Here is a 22,389-nt window from a genome sequence, read left to right on the forward strand (position 1 = left end):
TACAAAGACTTGGGTTTAAATGTAATAAATGTTACAGGGTTTTTGATTGTCAGTTGTAGAAATCTCACCTCCTCTCTGAAGTTTTCATTTATTTCATTAGTTTGGTTTTTTTACAAAGCTTAATTTTTAGTTTCACTTTGTGTTTTTGCTGAGCACTAAGGAGCTTATTGCTTTAGTCTTCTGGGGTTTGCTAGACTCTGTGTCTATGTATTTATTTTGTTTATGGCCAGACAGTTAAATGTGTTTCAGCTTGTCTTACAGATGTATTTAAAGTATGTTTTGCCTCTTATTTATAAACTAAATTATGAAGTTACCGCAGCTTAAAAATTCATCATGCCTCAGAACAGGTAACATCCTCATATGTGTTCCTGCTGCACAGGAAAGTTGAGCTAATGCAACTCGGTCTAGTTCCTGCTGAAATGTTATTGGCAGGATAGATAATTCTGGAGAGAGCATCTTCACTGGGCAGCTACTCCTGCCCTTGAGAGCATTACTTTGAGCTGTGGTAACACACTGCAGGCCAGAACTGGCTGTGGCCTGTCCCCCTGTCCTGCAGGGGCAGTGTGCTGGCCAGCGCTGTAGCTCACGAGGCTGTGTGTGTGCTCAGACTTCATGGGCACTGTCAAACCTCAAGATGACAGCTGAGAATAAGAATTGCAAATTGTGCAATGGGTTGCTTAATTCCTAGAATTTACCACTTCGCTAACAATGGAAATGACTAACTGGAATGTGCTGTCTGACCTGGTGAGGAGGCTTTGATGCCTCCTTCTAACCTTTCCAGTCTCTCTAACCTCCTCTGCATAACCTGGATGACTTCCCCCTACCCAGTTGCATGGCCTAATCACCTTCTGTAGGTCATCAACGCCTTTCAGGCTCAAAAAGAAGTGATGGATCAAAACATTGGTGTGAGAGCTCTACGAATCTGTTTCTCAACAAGCAGAGACATCCTCAGGCACTGACAGTTCTGTTCTCAAGTCGTGTTGCTTGGAACAATTTGCTGGAAGCATGCAGCTTGCAGTTTCTAATGGACAGTTAACATAGATCTGTTGTAAGGAGACTGAGTGCATTCTTGCACCATTTTGGAAATTAAGCTTCTTGGAAGAATTATTTTAGCATTTCTTCCAGACTTGAAAGTAGTATCCCCAAGATACTTTGTTCCTGGATACTACAGCTTGTTTAAGCTGGAAATTTAAGGCTGCTCATGGATAATCTGGATTATAAAATAAAAGCAAAGCAAACTTTCCCCAATTTGGTTGCAAAAGTCCGTAAAGACTCTATGCTAACTGTCCAGGAAGGAATTCTCTACAAAAAAAAAATAAAAAGTTAAGGCTTCTGTTGTATGACTTGACTGCCTGTAGCTTGATATCTGATCCTCCTGTTGTTCCATGTCTGACGGACGCGCGTTTCCTCTTCGTTATCCATAGGTGCTACCAATAGGTTCTGACCTTCCGGCTGGCACTCCATCCAGTGAGCAGCTGCCACCTTTTCCAGGACCTTCACTAACTCAGGTGCTACACAACTTGGCAGATTTTATCTGCTTCTTTTCCTTTCAGAGAGCATGTTTCAATTAAACTCTCCGTTGCATGTTATTAATGTTCTTGGTTTTCTTTTCTTTTGACTGAGTAACCCCTTTAGTGTAACTGTAGCAGTAGCCTGAGTGGCTTCAGCACTGGGTGTGAGTGACCTGGTCTAGTGGAAGGTGTCCCTGCCCATGGCAGGGCATTGGAACTGGATGGTCTTTAAAGTCCCTTCCAACCCAAACCATTCTGTGGTTTTTGCCCTTTGGGGTGCTGTACCCAGTGCCTAATCAGGCTTAGGGGTTTTAGTGTGTTAATCTGAACTTGAAATATTTTTTTTAAAAAATACAGTGCTGTGGAATGTGTGCATAATACTGGAACCTGTTTTCTTCTTGAAAAGAGTATAGTAGCAAAAAACCATGAAAAACTATATATTGCCATGAAATGTTTATGAAAATGTAAAATTGCCTTTGTGAATTCCTCATGAGGTTTTGGGGTTTAGTTGTTTGTTTTGATGATTTCTGTTTTGTTTGGTTTTTTGTTGGTTTTTTTGTTGTTTTTTGTTTATTTTGTGATTATTACTTTATTCTGATTTCACTAGGCTTTAGATTTTCAAAGGGTATTTGAAGTTCTTTATCATAAACATGACTTGAAATGCAGCAGTGGCTTCCCCTGCTTGGCTTCTGTCCTTGTATACAGTAGTTAGCTGGGATATTTTGTGTGTAAATGCTGGTGCCAAGCAATAGAACAAGAGGCCATGGGCAGAAACTGATGCACAGAAGCTCCACCTGTACACGAGGAAGAACTTCTTTCCTGTGCAGGTGACCAAGCACTGGAACAGATTGTCCAGAGAGGGTGTGGAGTCTCCTTTTTTGGAGATGCCAGGAACCAGCTGGATGCAATGCTGTGCCATGTGCTTTGGGCTGGCCCTGCTTGAGCAGGGAGGTGGGAGCAGGTGACCACTGTGGTCCCTTCCAGCCTGACCCATTGTGTGATTCTGTGTGGTTTGTACAACTGAGGCAGATGACATCTGAAGTTGGAAGAAAAAGGCTTATTCAACTGAAAATATTTTCTAAAAGTAGCTCATTTTTACATCCTAATCTTAGAGCCATAAGCCATATTCATGCCCTGTGAGTAGCAAGGAAATGGGTATCTTCTTTCTCCAAACTGAGCAAGAAAAAAACACTTTTCCCCCCCCTGACTTCAGAGACAGAAGCTGGTTTGTCTCTTTTAGGCAGTTCTTTCTGAAGCATGGTTTCACTGAAGAGAAGACAACAACAGTTTGGTGATAATTCTTACCTGCATTCTTGCCATGGTCAGGTATCAGATGGATCAGGAGGCAGCTAGTTAAAATCAGTCATGTGGAGTTCATAGTTCTTCTCATTGCTGGAAACTCGGTATATTAGTAGTATTTTCCCCTAAGCTCAAAAGCACTTGTAAGCCACTTTTATGACTCAAGCCATGGTACCACTGCAAAAGGCTGCTTCCTGTTTGTCATAGGTATTTCTGGCAGGATTTGTAGCATGGAAGAGTCACAAATATAGATCCCTTGCTTCTTGTCCTTTCCAAACAACTTGGTGAATTTCACTTCTCATTTGAACTCAGAAGGATTGCCTGGGAATGAAACAAAATTGGAGGAGACCAAATCTAGTTGACTGTTAAGAGCATTTGCTGCTATCACATAATACTATCTGGAAAATTACTGGCTTGTCTTAAAGTAGACAGGCTTCCCTTCTGTGCTGCTTCTGTCACTAGAAGGTGATTACACAACTTTTCCCCTTTCCTTAGCAGCACACTTGTAATTTGCAGACAGAGTACACGTCATCTCAAGACCAGTTTTGAACAGTCTGTCCTATAGTGTTAAATACCTGTTCTATTTATTCCTTAATTGCTTTTTAAAGATAAGGCAATCTTTATTTCCTGATCGTTCTGGTAGCCATTTGTTTACATGAAGCAAATATCTTCTTGAGAGCATAAGTGATGAGAATTTTTTAGTATTTCAGGTGACATGTCCTCTCTATTTTACAGTGTTGGATTAAATTACCTCACTTGTCACTCAGCAGTTGAATTTCTGAATGGAGTCATACATCTTCTGCTTTTTTTTTTTATTTTTGTATAATGGAATTGATACAGGCTTTTTTGTTCCTAGGGTTTTTGGTTTTGTTTTGAAATCCATACGTCAGGAAGAATGTTATCCTGGCAACCTTTTGAAAGCATCTTTATGCTACTATGTACCTCTAACTTTCAGTGGAAAGTAGTATTTTTATGTTGTCATGATCCCTGCTTCAGTTTTAAAAACAGATACAGCTTTTTTTTTTTTTCACTTGGAAAGATTAACAATGCCAAAGTTTGGATGAAAATGTCTGTTCTGTAGGGTCAGAATTGCAGCTTCATGGTATCTGACAATACATTCTTCTTTCAATGTATCTTAGGGGCATGGCCCTAATTTAGTAATTTTGATACTTTGGGACTTTTTTTGTCTTCAGGATATTTTTAGGTACAATTTTCTTCTCTTCCTTTCCCCAGTCCAACTGGCCAAGTTTGAGAAACATCTTGTATTCTGACTGAAATAACTGAAGTCTAAGTAATAAGCAAACTTGAGAGATTCTGCCCCTCTCCATTTTCAAGCCAATCCATCTATGTAGCCTCTCTGAGGGAACTTGTGGGTTGGGGTTTTTTTCTTGGTTGATTGGTTTTGAGTGGTATTGTGGAGTTTTTTCTCCTTTTTTTTTTTTTTTTTAATTCCATTCTAGTTTATTTTCCTGTTCTGTTGTTTTTAAACAAGTCTTACTGTGCCATATGTGTTAAATCTAAATGTGTAAGAAGGAAGCTTGATAGAAATATGGAAGCTGTACTGAGTGCTCTAAATTTTAGTATTGAATATGTCTGTTTCTCAACAATGCTTTTGTTTTTCCTGAGCTGGGACACTGTTTTACTCTTCTTTCTCAGTCCCAACAGCCACTGGAAGATCTGGATGCTCAGCTGAGAAGAACCCTTAGTCCAGAGACTGTCCCAGTGACATCTGCTCCTGCCTGTGTATGTTTGCAATGTTGGCAGTTTAGTAGTCTTGAAAAACCTCAGTGTTTTTTCAAAGTCATCCTCTTAGGTCACTGCCTTTAATATCACTACACCAGTATTTAGACTTTTAAAAATAAAAATTCAGACTCATCTTCCAGTTTGTGGGACTGAGTCAACCAAAATCGGGAAAGTCTGTATAGTGCAATAGATGATGTCATTTCCTGAGACTGTTTTTTGGTATTAGTTGTTATTCCAACTTTTCTGGTGATGTCACCAAACTAGAACTGGAAGTGACTGTGGAATAAAGGGAAAGAACACTAAAAAAGCAATATGTGACATGTCAGTCTTAATTTGGGAGGGCTGTTTCAAGTGTGGATCTGAAATTTTAAAAGCCTGTATTAATGACCTTTTGATACTGAATGAAGACAATGACTGACAATACAAGTGGTTATTTATGCATGATTTCTGCACAGGCCAAGGGCTGATCTACTCACAGCCTCAGGGTTATCAGGCCTGTAAAATCTCTTGTCTTGCATTTGTCTTTTCATGTGTCATACTTTGTCCCACTTGGAAGCAAAAAAATTATGTAACATGCAGTATGTTGGATTTGTTGGCATTCAATGAAACTGCTAAGTGTTTTAATTTATTTTGTTTTCCTCCTTGAACCTGCAGTCTGTGCCCTCAGTAGCATCAACAGTGGTTACTGAGCCGGTGTCCACAGCAACACAGAGTCTGAAGGATGGTAAGGCAGCCATGATTACTTTAGGGGATTTCTCAGCATGGAGATAGAAATCAAAATTGAACAGAGTAACCACTTGGAAGGTTATAGCTTTTTTTACTAAGTCATGGAATGGCAGCTGCTTGAGGGCATCTCATTAGTTTTTAGTAGCCAGACTGAAATTTTCCCCTGTAGGCCATGAGGAGGAGGGATGATAAATACTTACGTATTGTAGTGACTCATTTAGGATTTAAAGCTGTCCAAAATGCTAAATTAAGACTCTCAAAGAGTCTCCACTGTGCTGCTAAGGTACAGCATCAGGACTTGAAGGAACTGTTTTCTGTCATGTGTTATATTCCTGGCAACAGCAGTAGGACCCATTTTGTGTCATCACACTGTGTTCTGCATGTAGGATACCTCTCCCTTACCCTGAGGGTGTTTCATTTCTATTTGAGCAGAAAAGCCAAGGTTAGACTACTAAAAATTCAAGAAAGATAGTAAGAAACCCAGACTTCCTTCTTTCTGCTTTAGAACAACTGAAGGTTGGCTGGATGATCACCAGTTAAAGTCTGGATGATCAATGACTTTTAAATCTGTATGGATTGAGTTATTGAGGGGGGAATCCAAACACTTGCAAAATAATGTGACATTTTTCTATCAGTATTCATCTAGTTGTTTTAATTTTTGAAATCTTCTGCTTTTAAAAGAAGCTGTTAATACGGTGCTGAAATTTTTTCTTGAGAGGCACACACGATTAACATGTGTGTGCCTCTGAAGTTGAATAACAAACCTTCAGAAGCCAATAAAACTGTGAAGGCAAATAAATTACATAATCTCAGTTTGGGACATTGGTGAACTATAATGTAGAATTCATTAGTGCTAAAGAATTAGTCGGGTTTTGTCTTTTAAATTTAGAAGGTAAAGGTAAACAAACTGGGAACTTGCTTAATAAACAGAGCAAGCTGTCCAATAGAGCTGGTTTAAAAATAGAATGTTATTTCTCAGCTTTGTAATTTTATACTGCCAGTGCACAGAGCAACAAAATTCGGAGCTGACACCTAAGAGTCCAACTTGGAGAACTTCAGATAGACTGCTTTGAGTAAATGTGGTTTATAGCATTTCTTAAACTTGCCCCTTTTCAGCAAATAGGTTGGTCCCCAGTGTTTGTGAAATTTAGGTAGTCACTCTGGGTATTGAATCAATTTCATGAAGCTCTATTTTTTATTATTTGTCTATTTCACATCTTTGAAATCAGTGTGCTTTTTTTACTGTTGCCTAAAAGTGTTGTTTTGGCAAATACACTGTGCATGGAAGCTTTGTAGAAAAATGCTTCAACTTAACATTAATAATTAACATTTTATATTAACACGGTGCTGTGAGTCTAGAAGCCTCTTTGCAGTTAACAGATGGTTAAATTTGAAGTACATAAAAAGAAATGGTTGGAGTTCAAATAATTTGTTGCTCATTGTTGTCTTCATCCCATTCTCCTTTTCCTTAGCTTTGGCAGCTGGTGATGGAGAGAGCAGTGCTGTGGCTGCAGGAGGAGCCAGTGTGCTGAAGATGGGACGGTTTCAGGTACCAGCTGCTAAACTCACTTGGCTCTTGGTACAGCCTCTTTGGGTGGTTCCTGGTAGCTCAGTGTGCCATGTGCAGGACTTTGCTGTCCACATTGAGCTTGTGAAAGCAGGTCTGCAGGTGCTGTTTCCATTCAGGGCAGAGATTGCACAGTGTGTGCAGGTCTAGAGTTGTGAACATAGCGTTCCCTTGCAGCAGGCCTTCGCTGTTGGGCTGCTCTTTCACTAACAGGCTGGGATGTTCACTGTATTATGTCCTATTGCTGAAGGAGGCCCCATCTGAGGCTGCTGTTTCTTGGAGTTAATCCTCCAGATTACAAGAAGTGCTGCTTTGTGTGGCAGTGTTTTGCCTGGAGGGAAGCAGTGGCTTGCTTTGTGGCAAACCTAGGAAATGAGTTATTTTCCCCTCCCAGATACATCTTACCATTAAGGGAAATAAAAGCATCATGTTAAGGAAAAACTAAGGAAGTCTGCATGATTGCTTTTCTATTATAGGTATCGGTGGCAGCGGATGATGTGCTAAAAGAGGGTGACAAACCTGAAACGAAGCCAATGCAATTTGAAACCACCTCCACTGATTCTTCAAGCCTTTCTGGCAGTAGCCCAGAGAGCACGCTGGTAAAGCAGGCTGAGAGCCGGAAGAGCGGGGCTGTGGCTGCCACCTCCTTGGATGTGGTGGATGGCATTCCTGAGGCAGCTCCCGGGCTGCCGCTGCTGGGAGATGCTGCTCAGGCCACCAAGGTTGGGCGCTTCCAGGTGACCACGACGACGGATCAAGTGGGGCGCTTCTCCGTGTCGAAGGCTCGGGATGAGGTCAGCTGTGCTGAGAAAGAGCCAATGACTCTTCCTCTCTCTGTGGGCTTGGAACAAGTTGCTTCTTCAGCTGCAGCTCCGAAGAAAGAGTTGGAGTCGAGGCAGTCCCCACACATGAATGGTCCATCCTCTGATCCGGAGGTCGCTTTTCTCAGTGGAATGGCTAAGGATTTGGATGATGGCTCAGGGAGCCCAGACTCTGTCCAGCACCTGGGATCAAAGATCAGCCTCCCTGTTCAGAGCCTTAGCAACTCCTTCAACTCTTCCTACATGAGCAGCGACAATGAGTCGGATATTGAAGATGAAGACTTGAAGTTGGAACTCCGTCGGTTGCGGGAGAAGTAAGGCTTTTTCTTTGGGTGGTTGTGTAAGGAATAGATTTAACAGGATTCATATGAATTTAACAGGATTAATATGAATTTTACCTGTACTTCCCTTAGCCTTTGCTAAATGTCAGGAGCCATTGTCAGCATTTATGTGGGAAGTAAGGTTCTTTTAGTGGGAAAGCAGCATGCAATTGTACCAAAAGAGGAATATACGTGTTAGTTGGGCTGAATTTTCTACCCTGTAACCTTGCTGTGTGTAGATTGCCAGCTGCACCATGGATAAGACTGTAGATCTAAGAAAGATTTGGCATATCACTGGAGTTAGTGGGAAAAATGTAGTGTTGTTTGAAAATGACACACAAGTCTCTGCATTTCTGTCATTTCTAATGGTTCTCCTCCTGAAGAGACCTTGTTGGCTCAGAAGAAGAATTTAGAAGTGAAGCAATGTGACCTACTAATTTATTTATACTGAAAGTTGAACTGTTTTTTAGGGTAGCTGGCAGTTTCAAATCCTGTGTATGCAACTGCTCTGAAACAAATTGTAAGGCAATACCAGTGTAGAAGTCTCCAAGGCCATATGTCTGAGAAAATGAGTAATCTAGCTATTCCTGTAGCATTTGAATGCTTTTTTTGTACTTCTGTTTATTCTGGTTTTGTGATTGCAACGTTGGGAACTTAGTTTTGGAATTCTAGCCAGGGCTAGAGCACACTGGAAAATGGCAAGTGTTCTGCCATGTGCGTTCAGTGGTTACTATTTAGTGGAAAAGATTTATTTACTTCTTTCTTAAATGTTTGAGAGTTTGACCAAAGAAGGAGCGGAGAGGAGGAATTGTTTGCGTCTGTGTGTATACATAGAATTCTTGTAAATCCCACTGTTTTGTAACTTGTTAGGCACCTTAAAGAGATCCAGGAGCTGCAGAGCCGCCAGAAGCAGGAGATTGAGTCACTCTATGTGAAGCTGGGAAAGGCTCCACCTGCAGTCATTATTCCCCCAGCTGCACCCCTGTCAGGAAGAAGGAGACGACCTACGAAAGGAAAAGGCAGCAAGTCCAGTCGTAGCAGCTCCCAGGGACATAAAAGCCCTCAGCTATCAGGTAAGGCTTCCTTCAATATTTTTAGCAGATAAAACAGACCAAGTACCATCTCTCATTCTTAGATCTAGCTCTCTGTCTTTGTCTTTTCTTTTGAGGAGAATGCGTGTGTGTGTACCAGTTCCTCCCAGAGTTTCTTTTATCATTTCTGAAATTACTTTTGCTGTTTGGTAGTTTTGCTTGGGACTTTTTCAGTCCACTGAAAGGTACTGTGACATTGTTCTGTAAGAGCAGTTTTAAAAGTTGTGGTTCATGTTTTTAAGATATTAGTCATTGAGCTCTGACTAGGAAGAAAAGTGTAAATTTACAGTATGGCAGAAAAGTTTGTTTTTTAAAGATAAACTCTGCTTGTTCCATCCTAAAACTGATTTTGCAGAATGTGTCTGGTGTCTTTAGTCATCTGCAGAGACTTTTTTTTTCTAATTTAGTACCACTTCAGCATGATATTACTGATATTATTCCTTAGACTGCAGAAACTCACACTTGATGTGAGTTAAAATAGTGGCTTTTTTCATGGAATTGAAGATTTGTTGTACTTGCAAATTGAGAATCAGTTTCAATTGTCAAGGTTTCCTTTCTTACTAAGACCATTTTTCTGATAAACAGAACTCAGGAACTAGTTCTGTTTACTGATTGAGTGACATGGGTGACAGTCTCTGTGTAATTGGAGATTCTCCAATCCTGCAGCGGGAGCAAACAGTGTTGGAGGGCCAGCAGAAATATTTGATACTGCTTCTTGCGTATTCACTTTGCTAATTCCATGCCATGCTGAGATTCCTGTATCCACTCACCCTGGCTGCTCATTTGTTTTGCTGTGTGATAGAGGAGCTCTGTGAGCACATAAACCACAACAGAGTTGTCTTAAAACTGAGGAATAGGAATTTTTCTGGTCTTACTGCTTTCTCAGAAAGTGGAGTAGTTCTCTCCCTCTGCCTCTCCTTCTCTTGCCTGGATTGTCATGCTTGATCAGGTTCAAAAATGTATGCAAACCAAAATGTTTTGCCTTCCTTTTTCCTCTAGGCAACCTGTCAGCTCAAAGTGCACCATCAGTCTTGCCCCCTCAGCAGACCCTTCATCCTCCTGGCAGTGTGCCAGAGACTGGGCAGAACCATTTGTTACAGCCCCTCAAACCTTCACCTTCCAGTGAAAATCTCTACTCTGCCTTCACCAGTGATGGTGCCCTCTCGGTACCGAGCCTTTCGGCGCCAGGCCAAGGTAAGACTCCAAATGCAATTAGTGCAATTAGCAGTGGAAATGAAGGGTTGACTTCATGACACTTGATTTTTAATACCTGCTGTCAGGTAGCTCTGGGGTCCCCAGCTTGTGTGTGGAGGCTGATAAGGACGTTGTGTGCAAGTGGGTTCGTAGCTTCTCACTCAGGGGAAGTGTGAGGTGGTTGAAGGTCTGAAACCCCAAGGACAGCACAGGAGAGTGCAGTGGGGTGGTGGCAGTGAAGTTCTGCTGACCTGGGAAAGGTGTTGGCTCAGAGGAAAAGAGACCAATGAGATTGGGGGGTTGGAAATCAGACCAAGGAAGGGGCAGAACAGGTTTGATGTTAACAGATGACTGAAATGGTTGGAAGTTTCCAAAGACTCGGAGTCTTAGTCCTTTTAGACTTCTAGCTGGTTTGGCTGTTTCTGTCAATGGAGTTCTTAACAGTAAAAGGTAAAAAAAGGCTCACGTTCTTTCATTGAGAATTATCCTGGAAGGAAGAGTCAGTGTAGGAGGATGAAATGGTGGGAGTAATAAATTGGTCATGTACTCAGGTTTCTCAAGTAGTGGGTAGCTTGTTATTAGTATGTTATCAAATAATTTCTCAGGCACAGCTCTGATTTACTCAGTGGGGAGGGCTTCTTTTGCTTGTCACTAGGGGATGATTCCTTCACTTATCTGAACCTTATCTTAGCTGTTGTAGGTTTTTTTTCCCTTTGCACATCTTTTTGAAAAGCTTTGCTAAAGACAGTTTGAGTACATCAATTCTAGTGTGTGTTTTTGCTGAAACTGAAGAAGTGCATACAGAAAACGGAAACAGACTTTAAGGAAGAATTTTCTGTAGAGATTTTTTTTTTTAGGAACTGTCTCAGGCATTTTGGAGCTACTTGAATCATCTCCCTGCATCCAGAGTTGTGCAGTACCATTTAAAAACTGGGTACTTTTGGCAGGATTTGGCTTTCCTATAGATTACAGCTTTATAGTTGGGTTATGTCCTGGAGAGTAGCAGTGCAAACTTGGCCTCGTGTCTGGAGGTGCTGGAGGGAGTCTCTTCACTCCGTATATTGTCTCTGTGCTCCTTGGTTCACACTTTGAGACTTATTCTTGTGTGTCGTGATTGCATTTCACCCTTCCAACTTCAAGTTGCTAACATCTTGTAGTGGTGTTCTGTCTCCTCTCCTCTCCTTTCTCTGTTCTCCCTGTTCTTGTTTTCTCACAGGCTGTGCGAAGTTTAACTGTGCATCTGAGAGAGTGACCTTCAAGCCTGGTGGCAGGAGGACCCGATTTCTGAGTACGCCCTGCTTGGCTCTTTGTGTGTAACACCTTTACTCCTTCCTTGTCTGTTTTTTGTTTTGTCTTTTTGGTTTTTGTTTCTGCTGCTTGGATCTGTTTCATGCAGCCCATCCTCATCTGCCACTTTGTATTCCCTCCCATCCCATGGCTCAGCTCAGCTGCTCTTAGCACACCTTTAGAAGTTTGGGTTCTCATGTTAGGTGTTCTCTGCTGTTAAACTCACTGTAGCAAGCACTCATTTTCTCTAAACGTTGAGAGGAAGCTTTCAGGACAGGTCAGTGAAATGACACAAACTGAGGAGACTTAGCAAGGCCCATTGGTAATTTTGCTTCAGCGTATGTTAGATGACATGAGACTTGTAGGGGGGTAATCTTTCAATCTTTGTGATGGAAGAGTGAGGAAGATTTGTTTTCCAGGTTATCCCTTAGCTGGACACTTCAGTGGGGGTGGGGGGGGGGGGGGGGTTGGGGGGTGTTGCCTTCCCTGGCAGTGTGCTTGCAGCACAAGTTGAACGTGTGTTCCCATGCTCTCAGCAGCTGGTGACAATGCAGAGCTTTGATGCCACCTGTAGGCAGCTTGTAGTGACAACTTGTGTTCATTAACAGATGGCTAGCTAAAGATCCAAGTGGTAAAGGGGTTTTAAAATAATTACAGAATAATTCCAGGCAAACTCGAAAGAACCTTACCTACTAATGGGCTCAGGTTTAGAAGTTTTTCCTGTGAGTTGGAGATACAGTAAATGTAAAACAAGTAGTAGTAAAGGTGGGTAAATAGACATTTTCAGACATCCTGTCAGCCCTCACTAGCTAGCTAGCAGCTCTTTCCAGAATCCTCTCATTTGTACTTACATTCGGCCAGACTTACAAGAGAGCCTCAAACTTCTGATGTGGCTGAAATAACAATATGCTGGAGCCAAGGCTGCTGGTGTGATGCTTTTTATTGGGAGTGCTGCAATATCTCCTGTGCTGCTTCTGCAGGCTGGACCCTTTAAATGTCTGACATTTGTTTCCCACCCTCTGGAATGACTCATGTGAGGAAGTTTGGAGTGCTGTCAGGAGCCCTCGGGTCGCCGCACTGCATGGCAGTACCACACATCTGCATCATCTGTCTTGCTGTGCTTGGCAGGGCTCAGCTGAGCCAGAGCTGTGTGTGGGAGCTGGGCCTGGCCTTCTGCAGAGACAGCTGCAATGCAACCAGCCCCATCCTCTGAGAAAGGAAGGGAGGCCAAGGGAGGGAAACGTCTTCCTGGCTGTTCAGTTTTGCACTAACTCTAACCCACTTCACTGGATTTGGGATCTAAGCACTAAAATGATTTAATTTTTCAAATTTAGCAGCTTTAAATGTTTTGCTGTGTATATTAATGTGCAGATGTGCGCTGACATCTGCACTATCCTGATTTAACAGTCCTTTCTTGGAAGAAGTTAAATTCTTATCAAAACTAACTTAAAATTGTTAATCTGGCCTGTCCTTTTCTGGGGGAAGGGAATATGAAGAACAGCCAGTCTGTTTCTAGAATTGACATTGAAGTGAATATACGAGAGTATAATTTACTTCCAAGGCCTAGACTTGCTGTAAATTTGCTGTCATCTGGCTGTAAGAGTCCTTTGGCATGTGTATCTCTTGCTCCTGGGACTGATGCTAAGGGAAACAGATTCCTGTTGAAAAGAGTGTTGTAGCTGTCCTGTAAAAGCAGGTAGTACTTGGCATGGCTCAGCTTGGCCTGGCACCTGGCTTGCTGCAGGCTGCTTGCTTCCTGGAGCCTTGTCCTTGAAGTGCTGTTGCAGACTGCTGTGGAGAGTGACAGCTGGAGAAGATACTGGGTTGGAATCAGTGGTGTTGAGGAAACAGTGCAGTGATTGATGCTTTTAACTGTGCAGCTGGAGAAACAGAGTGGTACAGCTTGGCAGGGAATGCCTGAACTGTTTTCACACATCTGAGAAAAGAGGGTGACAAACTAAAAGCACTTTGACCTATCAAATAAATCTGTTGCTGGTTGAAATTTGATGGTTGTAAAATGCTTCCTACGTCCTGGCAAAAATGGAAGATGTACTTGCTTTTCCTTCTGTGATAACAACCACAGTTGTGACTGTTTGATAACAGCTGTGACCTCAGTGTCTCCTGACATTCTTCACAATGGTTTGGGAATTATGAAGAATAAATGTAGGAGGCTGGGCCTCTTCTCTTTGTGATTAAACTGTCAGACGAGTCTTTGAGTTTGTCTAGAATGTCCCAGTGGTGACTGTTAAAGCCCTGCTGTGCTGTGTCCTCTGTTTCTCACCAAGCTTTTTGTAATGTTTCCTGATACTGAACATTTCTCACTGTTTCTCTTATCTTTAACAAATTACTCTCTCTTTGTGCTTCAGGGAAGATGGTGAAAAAAGTCTGTCCTTGCAACCAGCTCTGTAGTAATTATCTTATTTCTGTTATCTCCAATTCCTGATTGTAAATCTATTCATCAGCTTTTCCTGGTCACTGAAGCCTTATGTCCCTGACTCTGTCTCCAGCACAGCATCTGTCTGTCTGTGTTATGCCCTCAAATGTGTGCTCTGTCCTTAGTATAAGGGGTAGTCTGGTGCTGCTCTTGCAGCCAGGTGGAGGCAGGTAGGGCCTCCCCTTCCCTGTGGAGCTCTGCTCTCGCTAGTGAGAGTGACATCAGGGTCAGTTGCTCGTTGTAATGTGCTGGAGTCGTACTCAGAGCAGCTGCTTGGTTTGGGATTTGATGGGGTTTATCACCTCAGTGATGGAACCAATTGCAGACACTCCTCCAATGCTTTAAAAGCCTAAGAGTAAGCCATCAGAGATCTCCAGTGTGTCCCAAAGCAAGAGGTGTTCAGAAAAGCCTGTGTGTGCACATGTCATTTAAGACTGTTTTAAAGGTGTCATTTGACTGTGGTTTATGGGGGAAAAAATCCAAGAGCAGAATTAAGGCATTATAGGGAGTGGGCTGGAGAGAGAGAGCCTGTTTCACTTCAGATCCCTCATGTCAGAGCAGAACTGGGGATGGCTGCTGTGACCGAGCAGGAATGTGGGGGTCGTTTCCATGAATGCCACAAGTTGAAGCACTTGCTTTGCAGCCTCTTCAGGATGGCAGTTTCTGCAGGCACTGAGTGTGTCAGAGCTCAGATGTAAAATTCCTGAGAAGTCAGTTTTAAATGGACCTTAGGTGAGAGCTCAGCTCTGATGCTGTAGGCTGGTATGTCTTTGACCTGAGATGGGAGCTCTCTGACCAAGTTACTTTGGGAGACAAAGCTCTGGCAGCCTTTGTCACCTTGAACCAATCTAGTTCTTTGGAAAACTCTTCAACTCCCCTAAGGGATCTTTCATCTCTTCAGCTGAATGTGCTGTAGTATATGCCTTGATTAACTCTCCCCCTTCCATATCCTGAGGAAGCTCTCTGGTGTAGGTCCAGGATCCAGAGTACTGAGTGATTAAAGTGGAAATGTGAAATAGCACAAGTGGATGCTGGCCATCCTGAAGAGGATGTGAGCAAGTGTGTCAATTCCTGCATGAACCTCATGGTGGAATGTGATTATTACTGATTTTGGCAGTGTTCCCCTTCCCCCAAGTACCTCTTCCTTGCTTTTGCCTCATTTGTATTTAACTTTACCTTTCACATCATTGCTCTTACTAAATGATTGTATCCAGAGTTCTTCCCACGTGATGCATGCTGAAGGTTCTTGTTATTTCACAGCAGACTTTCCTTGCACCACCCAGTGCAGTGTGTCCCTGCTCCTCTCCATCAGTGCTGCGGCCTCGCTCCCTGCTCAGGGAACCTTTTTCTTCCCTTGCTGTGTGTTCTCACGTGTCTGCCCCCACTAACAACTCCTGTGGGCAGCCAGCCCGGGAGCCACTTCCATGCTTGAGCTGGAACTGGTGGGATGAATCTGTGTCCTTCCCTCCTCAGCACTACTAGAGGCAGTAACACTTTATTTGTCCTGCATAGTAAGTATGTCACCTTCCTAATCCACTCCTCAGTACGAAACATTCCTGCAGGGCTTTGGAACCAGTTCTTTGATACAGTGGTGGCAAGGAATGTGGCTGATGGCCAGGGAAAGTGGGACAGATGAAGGAACTGCCAGGCAAGAGACAGTGATTCTGTCATTTGCAAGAGAGATGTGATGTTCATTGCTGGCATTTCTGTGACCCACCTCCAAATGGCTTCCCTTCAGAAACGCCTGCCATAAACTCAGGTTTTCATGGATTTCCCTGGTGCAGTCTCCTGAGGGAGCAAGTAGAAATATTTGAGGAACTTCAGGAGTAGGTGAGGATGAGTGTTTGCAAGCAGTGCTGTCTTTAGCCCTGCTGATGCTGATTTTGTTGCTGGGTCTGCTCTAGTGATGAACTGGCACTTCCACAGCTGTAAGTGAGGGTACTTTGCAGTACTGCTGGGAATTTAGGATCCTAGGTAGTACATGACTTCTTTGCTTCGTGTCACGAGGTCTGCCTTTTAAAAACCTAGATTGGAGTGTTTATAAATATGAGTGGCATAGGAAGGCTATCCAAAACAAAGCTTCCAGGTTGGTTTCCCCCCCACAAGATAATGTTCAGCAAGCTTTGTAACAGAACTGAAACCTGGCATTTATGTGAAAGGGTTTTGTGTTCTTGCAGTGAAAAGAGAAAACTGTCAGCTTGTCTAAAGAATACCCTCACTTCTGCCCTCCTTAAGCTGTATTAGTTGTTTGGATCTCAAATGCTTATTCTTCTGACCTAGGAAATCTGAACATAATGGCAAAAAAAGCTTTTAGAGGCAAAAAGCAAAATTTAATGCAGTGCAGACCTTCCCTGCAGATCCTGGCCGCTTAGTGGATGAAGACAGTCCCATTTGGTTATCCTCTAGGACATCAGTATGGCAGCTGTGAGAAACAACAGTTGCTGTTTCTGGCTGGGGCTTTTTTTTTTTTTTCCTTTTTATTTTTTGTCAACTGGGTGAATTTTTCTCTTCCTTTCACAAAACGGAGATAATTTGCTACAGAGCAGCTGATGATGCTGATTTTACTGCTCCTTATTCAGCATCCAGCATTGTTCTCCAAGATGGAATTGACCTGTGCCAGCAGTGGCTGCTGCTGATTAAAAGGTGTAGGATGAGAGAGCGACGTGCCTGTGCTGTCATTCAGCGCTGAAATCTAATGTCCTTTTTCTTCTACAAAGACCTGTAGGCTGCTACCACTCCCCTCTTAGGATGACCACTTGCAGCACTTCTTGTCAAGTGAAACCTATCTGTGAAACACTCTGAATGTGAGAAAATGCCTGTAGGAGTCCTTGCAGTTCCCACTTCAGTGTGTCCTGGAATTGAAACTCAGAATTAATTTGCATGGCATTTTAACTCTTGGTGTGCCATTCCCACTGAATGCACTCGAGGCAGGTCAGCGCCGAGCCGCCTTGTGATGGCCGTGTTTGTGTTTGTAGGGACCAGCAGCACCAACACGGTGGGGGCTGCAGTGAACAGCCAGGCTCCCCAGAGCCAGCCCACGGCCATCGCCTCGAGCCGCAAGGGCACCTTCACGGACGACCTGCACAAGCTGGTGGATAACTGGGCTCGGGACGCCATGAACCTGTCTGGCAAGAAAGTTGGCAAAGGGCACAGCAGCTACGAGGTGAGGTGTGACCCGTGAGGGGGGTGGTGAGAAGCTCTGGGTGTCCTTCTGTCTCCCTGGGGTTTCAAACATAGCTGGAGCACGGCTGGGACAGCAGCTCTAGAGCACTGCTGGCTGGCTCTTCATGTGGAGGATGTACTGCCTGCCCTGCAAGGGAAGGGGAGAACTCAAGGGGAGGGCCATGGACTGGCAATTTTTAAAGTTACTCAGTTAAAGTTCTCTTGGTTGTTGGATTACTTTTCAGGGCCCTGGAATGGCAAGAAAATTCTCGGCGCCAGGTCAGCTCTGTATCTCTATGACATCTTCCCTGGGTGCTACACCCATCCCTGCAGCATCAGCTACCTCTTTAGGTCCCTTCAGCAAGGCCATGTGCCCCCCGCAGCAGTACGGTTACCCAGCAGCGTCCTTCCCCCCGCCCTGGAGCGGGCCAGGGGCGCCAGCACCGCCTCAGCTCGGCCAGTTCCAGCCCGTGGGTGCCACGTCTTTGCAAAGCTTCAACATCAGCAATTTGCAAAAGTCTGTCAGCAACCCTCCAGGCTCCAACCTGCGGACCACTTAGCCGTGCCCAGAGACCCTGCTGGCTACACCTCGGGACAGGACGTGGGGAGGGAGATGGGGCCCTGTATCACTACTAGTGCTGCAATGAACTGGTAGCTTGCCAGACTGGGAATGAATTTCTCTTTTCCAACCATTGCTGTCAACTCTCTGTAGCGGGAGTTTCCCCACGCGCTTGGAAGGGGGAGGAGGATGATCGGCATCCTCGTGATGGGACAGTGCTTTTCACCGAGGGGGGCTGCTCTTGTGTGGAACGAGAGCTGTGAGCAGAAGCCAGGGGGTCGGTTCATACAGTCTTGCTGTTAAATATTTCTGGTTGGAGGCTGAATCCACACGTGTGGAGGTGGGAGAGCTGAACCCTAGCATGAGGCTTTAGCATGCTTCTCGCCTCTTCCTGAAGAACCAAGATCTGGAAAAAGCTGTCCAAATTCCCCTCCTCTCCCTCTCCCCAGTCAATAGCATCTGGCTCTGAAATGATGGGGCACACGAATGGACTTGTGGTGCAGCCCGTGCTTGATAGGTCATTACTGCTTTAAGTAAGATATTAACAGCTTTGACTGCAGCATTAGAGCAATTTAAATTGTTTAAAAAAATTTTTAAAGTTCCCTGCGGACATGTACTTACCATCAGTTTTGATGTGGAAACACTGTGATTATATAAATGTTGTTGGACAACAGTAGTTTAAAAATGAGTGGAATATAGAGGGTTAAAAAAGTTAAAAAGAAAAAATGGGAAAAAAAGCTAGCTATATCCTTATACTTATTGGAGACACTTTAACTTTTTCCTTTGTATTTTCATTGTATTAGATAAATAAATGTGAATGTAAAATTGTATAAATTAATGTACTTGAATACTTGTCTGTTCTCCCAGTATGCTTGCTGGATATTTTAGTGCCTTGGACTTCTCTTGCTTCTGCAGTTTAGCGTCGTCTTCCCAGCAGAGCCCAGGCGGGCAGAGGGCAAGCTGAGGGCAGGATGTTTGTGCCCAGCGCCCGGGACGTTGGAGCGGGAGCGTGGAAGGGAGGTCACCGAGGCTGCGGGACCGAGCAGTTCTGTGTGTGGGAAAACTTATCCAGGTGGGCAGAGCTGAAGGTGTGGGGTGACAGGGGCCAGGTGGGCTGGGACGGAGGGATGCAGGTGAAGCTACAACGAGATGGAACCAATATTGGCTCTGGAGGCAGGAGGGCTGGGTCAGAAACGGAGAGAGGATGGGGAGAACTTGTATCTTTGGGAAAGGCCCAACTTAAGATGCAGTTTGACTCCAGCTGGGAAGTGGTAAAGATGTTTGGTCAGGACGTGACTTGAGGGAGAGGTGCCATTGCTCGTTGGCTTGGGCTTGTCTGCTGGGATTGCTTTTCATTGCTTTTCTTACCTTTTTTTTTTTTTTTTTTGGTAAAATTCATTTAAGCCAGGAACAGACTGTCCTGGTGCGACGTCCATTGCCGGCAATGGATGTGCTTGAAGCAGCCGGCATCAAGAAGTTTCCTCTGTCTTACTTGGAGGATTTACAATTTTGTTCACTCTTAACAAATTTCAAGCTGGTACCAGGACTGTCACTGTCTGTCACTTGTCACCTCTTAGTACCTGTACTGTATCTTCTGCTTTGGTCATTCTCCCTTTTTGTGTTTAAGAAATACTGGTTTCCTCTTCAAAGTCAAAATAATACCAGCCAGTATTTACGTAGTGCTGCAGGAAGCTGTGATGGATGAGGGTGTAGCTTCCTCGCGCTTGGCAGGAGGTCATCGATGTCCTGGAGGCTGGTGCATCACAGGGGTGTTACTTGTCCATGTTTGTTTTAATCTCAGATTGCTGTTCGCTGCTGGGGCCTTAATAGGGAGTTTTTGTGTCCGCAGATGTCCTCCCGCTTTCATTTTCCCAAAGAAACGCGAGATGCTTTCCGTTCCTGTCCCTTGTTCTCAGCGGTTCTGGCAGCAGGGCGGGCACAGGCTGGAGAGGAGCGGGGCGGCGCTGTGGGACGGGCGCAGGCTGAGGCTCCGGGGGACAGGGGACAGGGCAGGCTCCGGGGGACAGGGGACAGGGCAGGCTCCGGGGGACAGGAGAGCAGCGGGCGCAGGGCTGAGGCCGGGCAGGAACCTCTGAAAGGATGGATGCAGGGGGGAAGCTCTTGAGCACGCCCAGGGAAACAGGAGTGGGACAGAGCTGAGGCAGTAATGAGCCAAGGGCAATATCTGTGGCAGAGGAAATGGTCAGCTGGATGCAGCACATGGTTATTTAAATTTGATCTGATAAGTTTGAGGTCGTTTTTTCACTTAATGTTATGCAAGAACTGGTTTTATTTACCATTGATTTTTTTTTCTCCCTCCCTCTCCTCCTGTGGATGAATAACTGAAGTCTAGAGGAATAAACTAATGCTACTGAACTGTTAAATTATTTTGTTTAATATTACACTTTGAGTATCTTTTTCCACATAAAATCTGTTTCTGAATTACAAGCGTTTTCTTTACATTATTTAACAATGTACACTGTAAAAAAAATAAAAATAAAAAAAATAAAATTAATTGAAACTTTGGGCTTCCCTGGCCGTGGTTGGTTGTGTTTTGCACTGAACCCTCCTCATCTGACCGTGCCCCGTGCTGCAGTTTGTTACCTTTGTAGGATATTGAATGAAGCCATTCAGATAAACCAAACCTGCTTTGGTTGAGCTGTGGGCTTTCTGTGGAGGTTCCAGCCCCTCTGTCCTGGTCCTGCAGTGCTGTAACTGGTACCCAGTTTACCATTTGGTCACAGGAAATGTAAGAAACCCAATTTAATGGGCAGTGACCAGTCACAAGCTTTTGGCCTTTAACAGGATGCTCCGAAACAAGGTACTGCACAGAGTAATTCCTAAACGGATCTTGAGAAGGGGAGTGGCCTGAGGGAGGAGAGCAGATCAGCTGTCACTGCTTTCATGGCTGAGGCTGTCACCGCGTTGCCAAACGCGCGCAGCTGTGGCAGACACGGCTTGGTGGCTGTCCCCGTGGAAGCAGAGGTTGAGGGAGGGCGTGTCAGGGGCGGCTCCTGTCTTGCTTTTGGCGCTGAGGGAGGAGCTGGGTGTCCTAGGGGCCCTTCCCGCTCTTCTGTGCTGGCCCCTGCCTGCTCCTCGGCTGGATGTGAGCAGGGGTGTGCTCCCATCCTGCAGGGCTGGCAGAAGGAGCTCCTCAGCGACCTTAATACCGGGAATTCAGTCCTCAGATTGGAACTGTAATGGTCAAGAGTAGAACACGGAGTCATTCTCACACGGCACACATGCAATGTGAGAAACGATGCTCACTTTTAAAATTCCAGGGTTTTGTTAAACCTTAACCAAAAACACAACAAAGGACCGAAAAAGGAAAAGTTACAGCGCCGGGAGCCTGCGTGACCAGCAGCCACGTGCTCTTCTGCAAAATGGCTGCTCTGCCTTTTACACCCTGAGGCCCTCCCAAAGTTTTGCCGGTCAGCTGCTTCTCTGCCGCCCATCGGTGGCCATCGCTCTCTCTCATCTCGGGTGAGGGCAGCTGCTGCCATGTTGTGCCCCCTGGAAATCAGCTGAGCCTCCCCAAATGCCCTGAGGACCGAGGCTATTCCAAGGGGGAAAGGAAAGAGGACTATGGGAGGACAAATTACAATAACATCACTATACATCTACTGTGGTATTTGTGGGGTCCCCAGGATGAAGGAGGAATTGAGACTCTGACTCCATGTTCTCAGAAGGCTGATTTATTACCATAACATCACTTTACCCTACAATGTGATGGTTGGCTCCCCAATTATGAGATGGATGTTATGTGTATGCGAAGATGTATAGAGATGTTACGGTAATTTGTCCTCCCATAGTCCTCTTTCCTCTTCCCCTTGGAATAGCCTCGGTCCTCAGGGCATTTGGGGAGGCTCAGCTGATTTCCAGGAGACACAACATGGCAACAGCTGCCCTCACCCGAGATGAGAGAGAGCGATGGCCACCGATGGGCGGCAGAGAAGCAGCTGACCGGCAAAACTTTGGGAGGGCCTCAGGGTGTAAAAGGCAGAGCAGCCATTTTGCAGAAGAGCACGTGGCTGCTGGTCACGCAGACTCTCAGCACTGTAACTTTTCCTTTTTCGGTCCTTTGCTGTATTTTTGGTTAAGGTTTAACAAAACCCTGGAATTTTAAAAGTGAGCGTCGTTTCTCTCAAGGAGAAATTTGGTATTTCTAAACACTAATTGCTGCTGCATTTCTTTCCATTTTAAGAACAGCTTCTGTTATGAGTCATGCTGCGCAAGCCTCGATGGGCAAAAAAAGCTCCCAGTTAAGTTTTCCTGCCCTTTTCAAAGGGACCAATCCCGAGAGACTCATTGCAGTGACTTTATCAGAGGAGGCACTGCTATATTTGCACTGTTTCCAGAGCCAAGGAAGCTGAGGCCGTTACATTTTTGTTACAGACTTTTGAATTTTTTTCATTGTAAAAGTTTGGAACAGCTTAGAATTCAGTCGTTTGGAAGGTCTGCACGCTCCCTGCCTAGCAGGTATATGGTTTCAACAGCGAGGGCATGACTCAAACATGTGGAATGCACTTCTTCCCTGAGCTGTTCTGAAGGCAGCACTGAACTGGCCAGAAACAAGGAGGGTGAAATGTGGAACTGTCTTCTAGATGTAATCTAATAACTTAATTACAGCTTGTCCTGTCTTTCCACACTGAAGTCAATTCCTGTCCTTTGTCCT

The 22,389-nt window shown here is 44.5% G+C and overlaps 1 protein-coding gene across 8 annotated transcripts in view; it reads left to right on the forward strand.

The window, feature by feature from the left end:
• The window catches only part of WNK1 (WNK lysine deficient protein kinase 1), a 98,560-nt gene extending 78,344 nt beyond the window's left edge, over window positions 1-20,216 (forward strand). For 3 of the 8 annotated variants that reach the window (XM_038155549.1, XM_038155556.1, XM_038155557.1), the window contains 11 exons: window positions 1,425-1,508; window positions 4,467-4,553; window positions 5,208-5,277; window positions 6,752-6,828; window positions 7,323-7,981; window positions 8,858-9,060; window positions 10,078-10,272; window positions 11,489-11,581; window positions 13,926-13,967; window positions 16,969-17,156; window positions 17,401-20,216. In XM_038155549.1, coding sequence (XP_038011477.1) covers window positions 1,425-1,508; window positions 4,467-4,553; window positions 5,208-5,277; window positions 6,752-6,828; window positions 7,323-7,981; window positions 8,858-9,060; window positions 10,078-10,272; window positions 11,489-11,581; window positions 13,926-13,967; window positions 16,969-17,156; window positions 17,401-17,715 — 2,013 coding nt within the window. In that variant the 3' untranslated portion in view covers window positions 17,716-20,216. The remainder of the gene's footprint in view (window positions 1-1,424; window positions 1,509-4,466; window positions 4,554-5,207; window positions 5,278-6,751; window positions 6,829-7,322; window positions 7,982-8,857; window positions 9,061-10,077; window positions 10,273-11,488; window positions 11,582-13,925; window positions 13,968-16,968; window positions 17,157-17,400) is intronic. The other 5 variants (XM_038155550.1, XM_038155551.1, XM_038155552.1 and 2 more) reach the window with 5 other exon arrangements.
• The last annotated feature ends 2,173 nt before the right edge of the window (window positions 20,217-22,389 follow it).

The sequence above is a fragment of the Motacilla alba genome, chromosome 1A (assembly GCF_015832195.1).
Source record: "Motacilla alba alba isolate MOTALB_02 chromosome 1A, Motacilla_alba_V1.0_pri, whole genome shotgun sequence".
Lineage (NCBI taxonomy): Eukaryota > Metazoa > Chordata > Aves > Passeriformes > Motacillidae > Motacilla > Motacilla alba.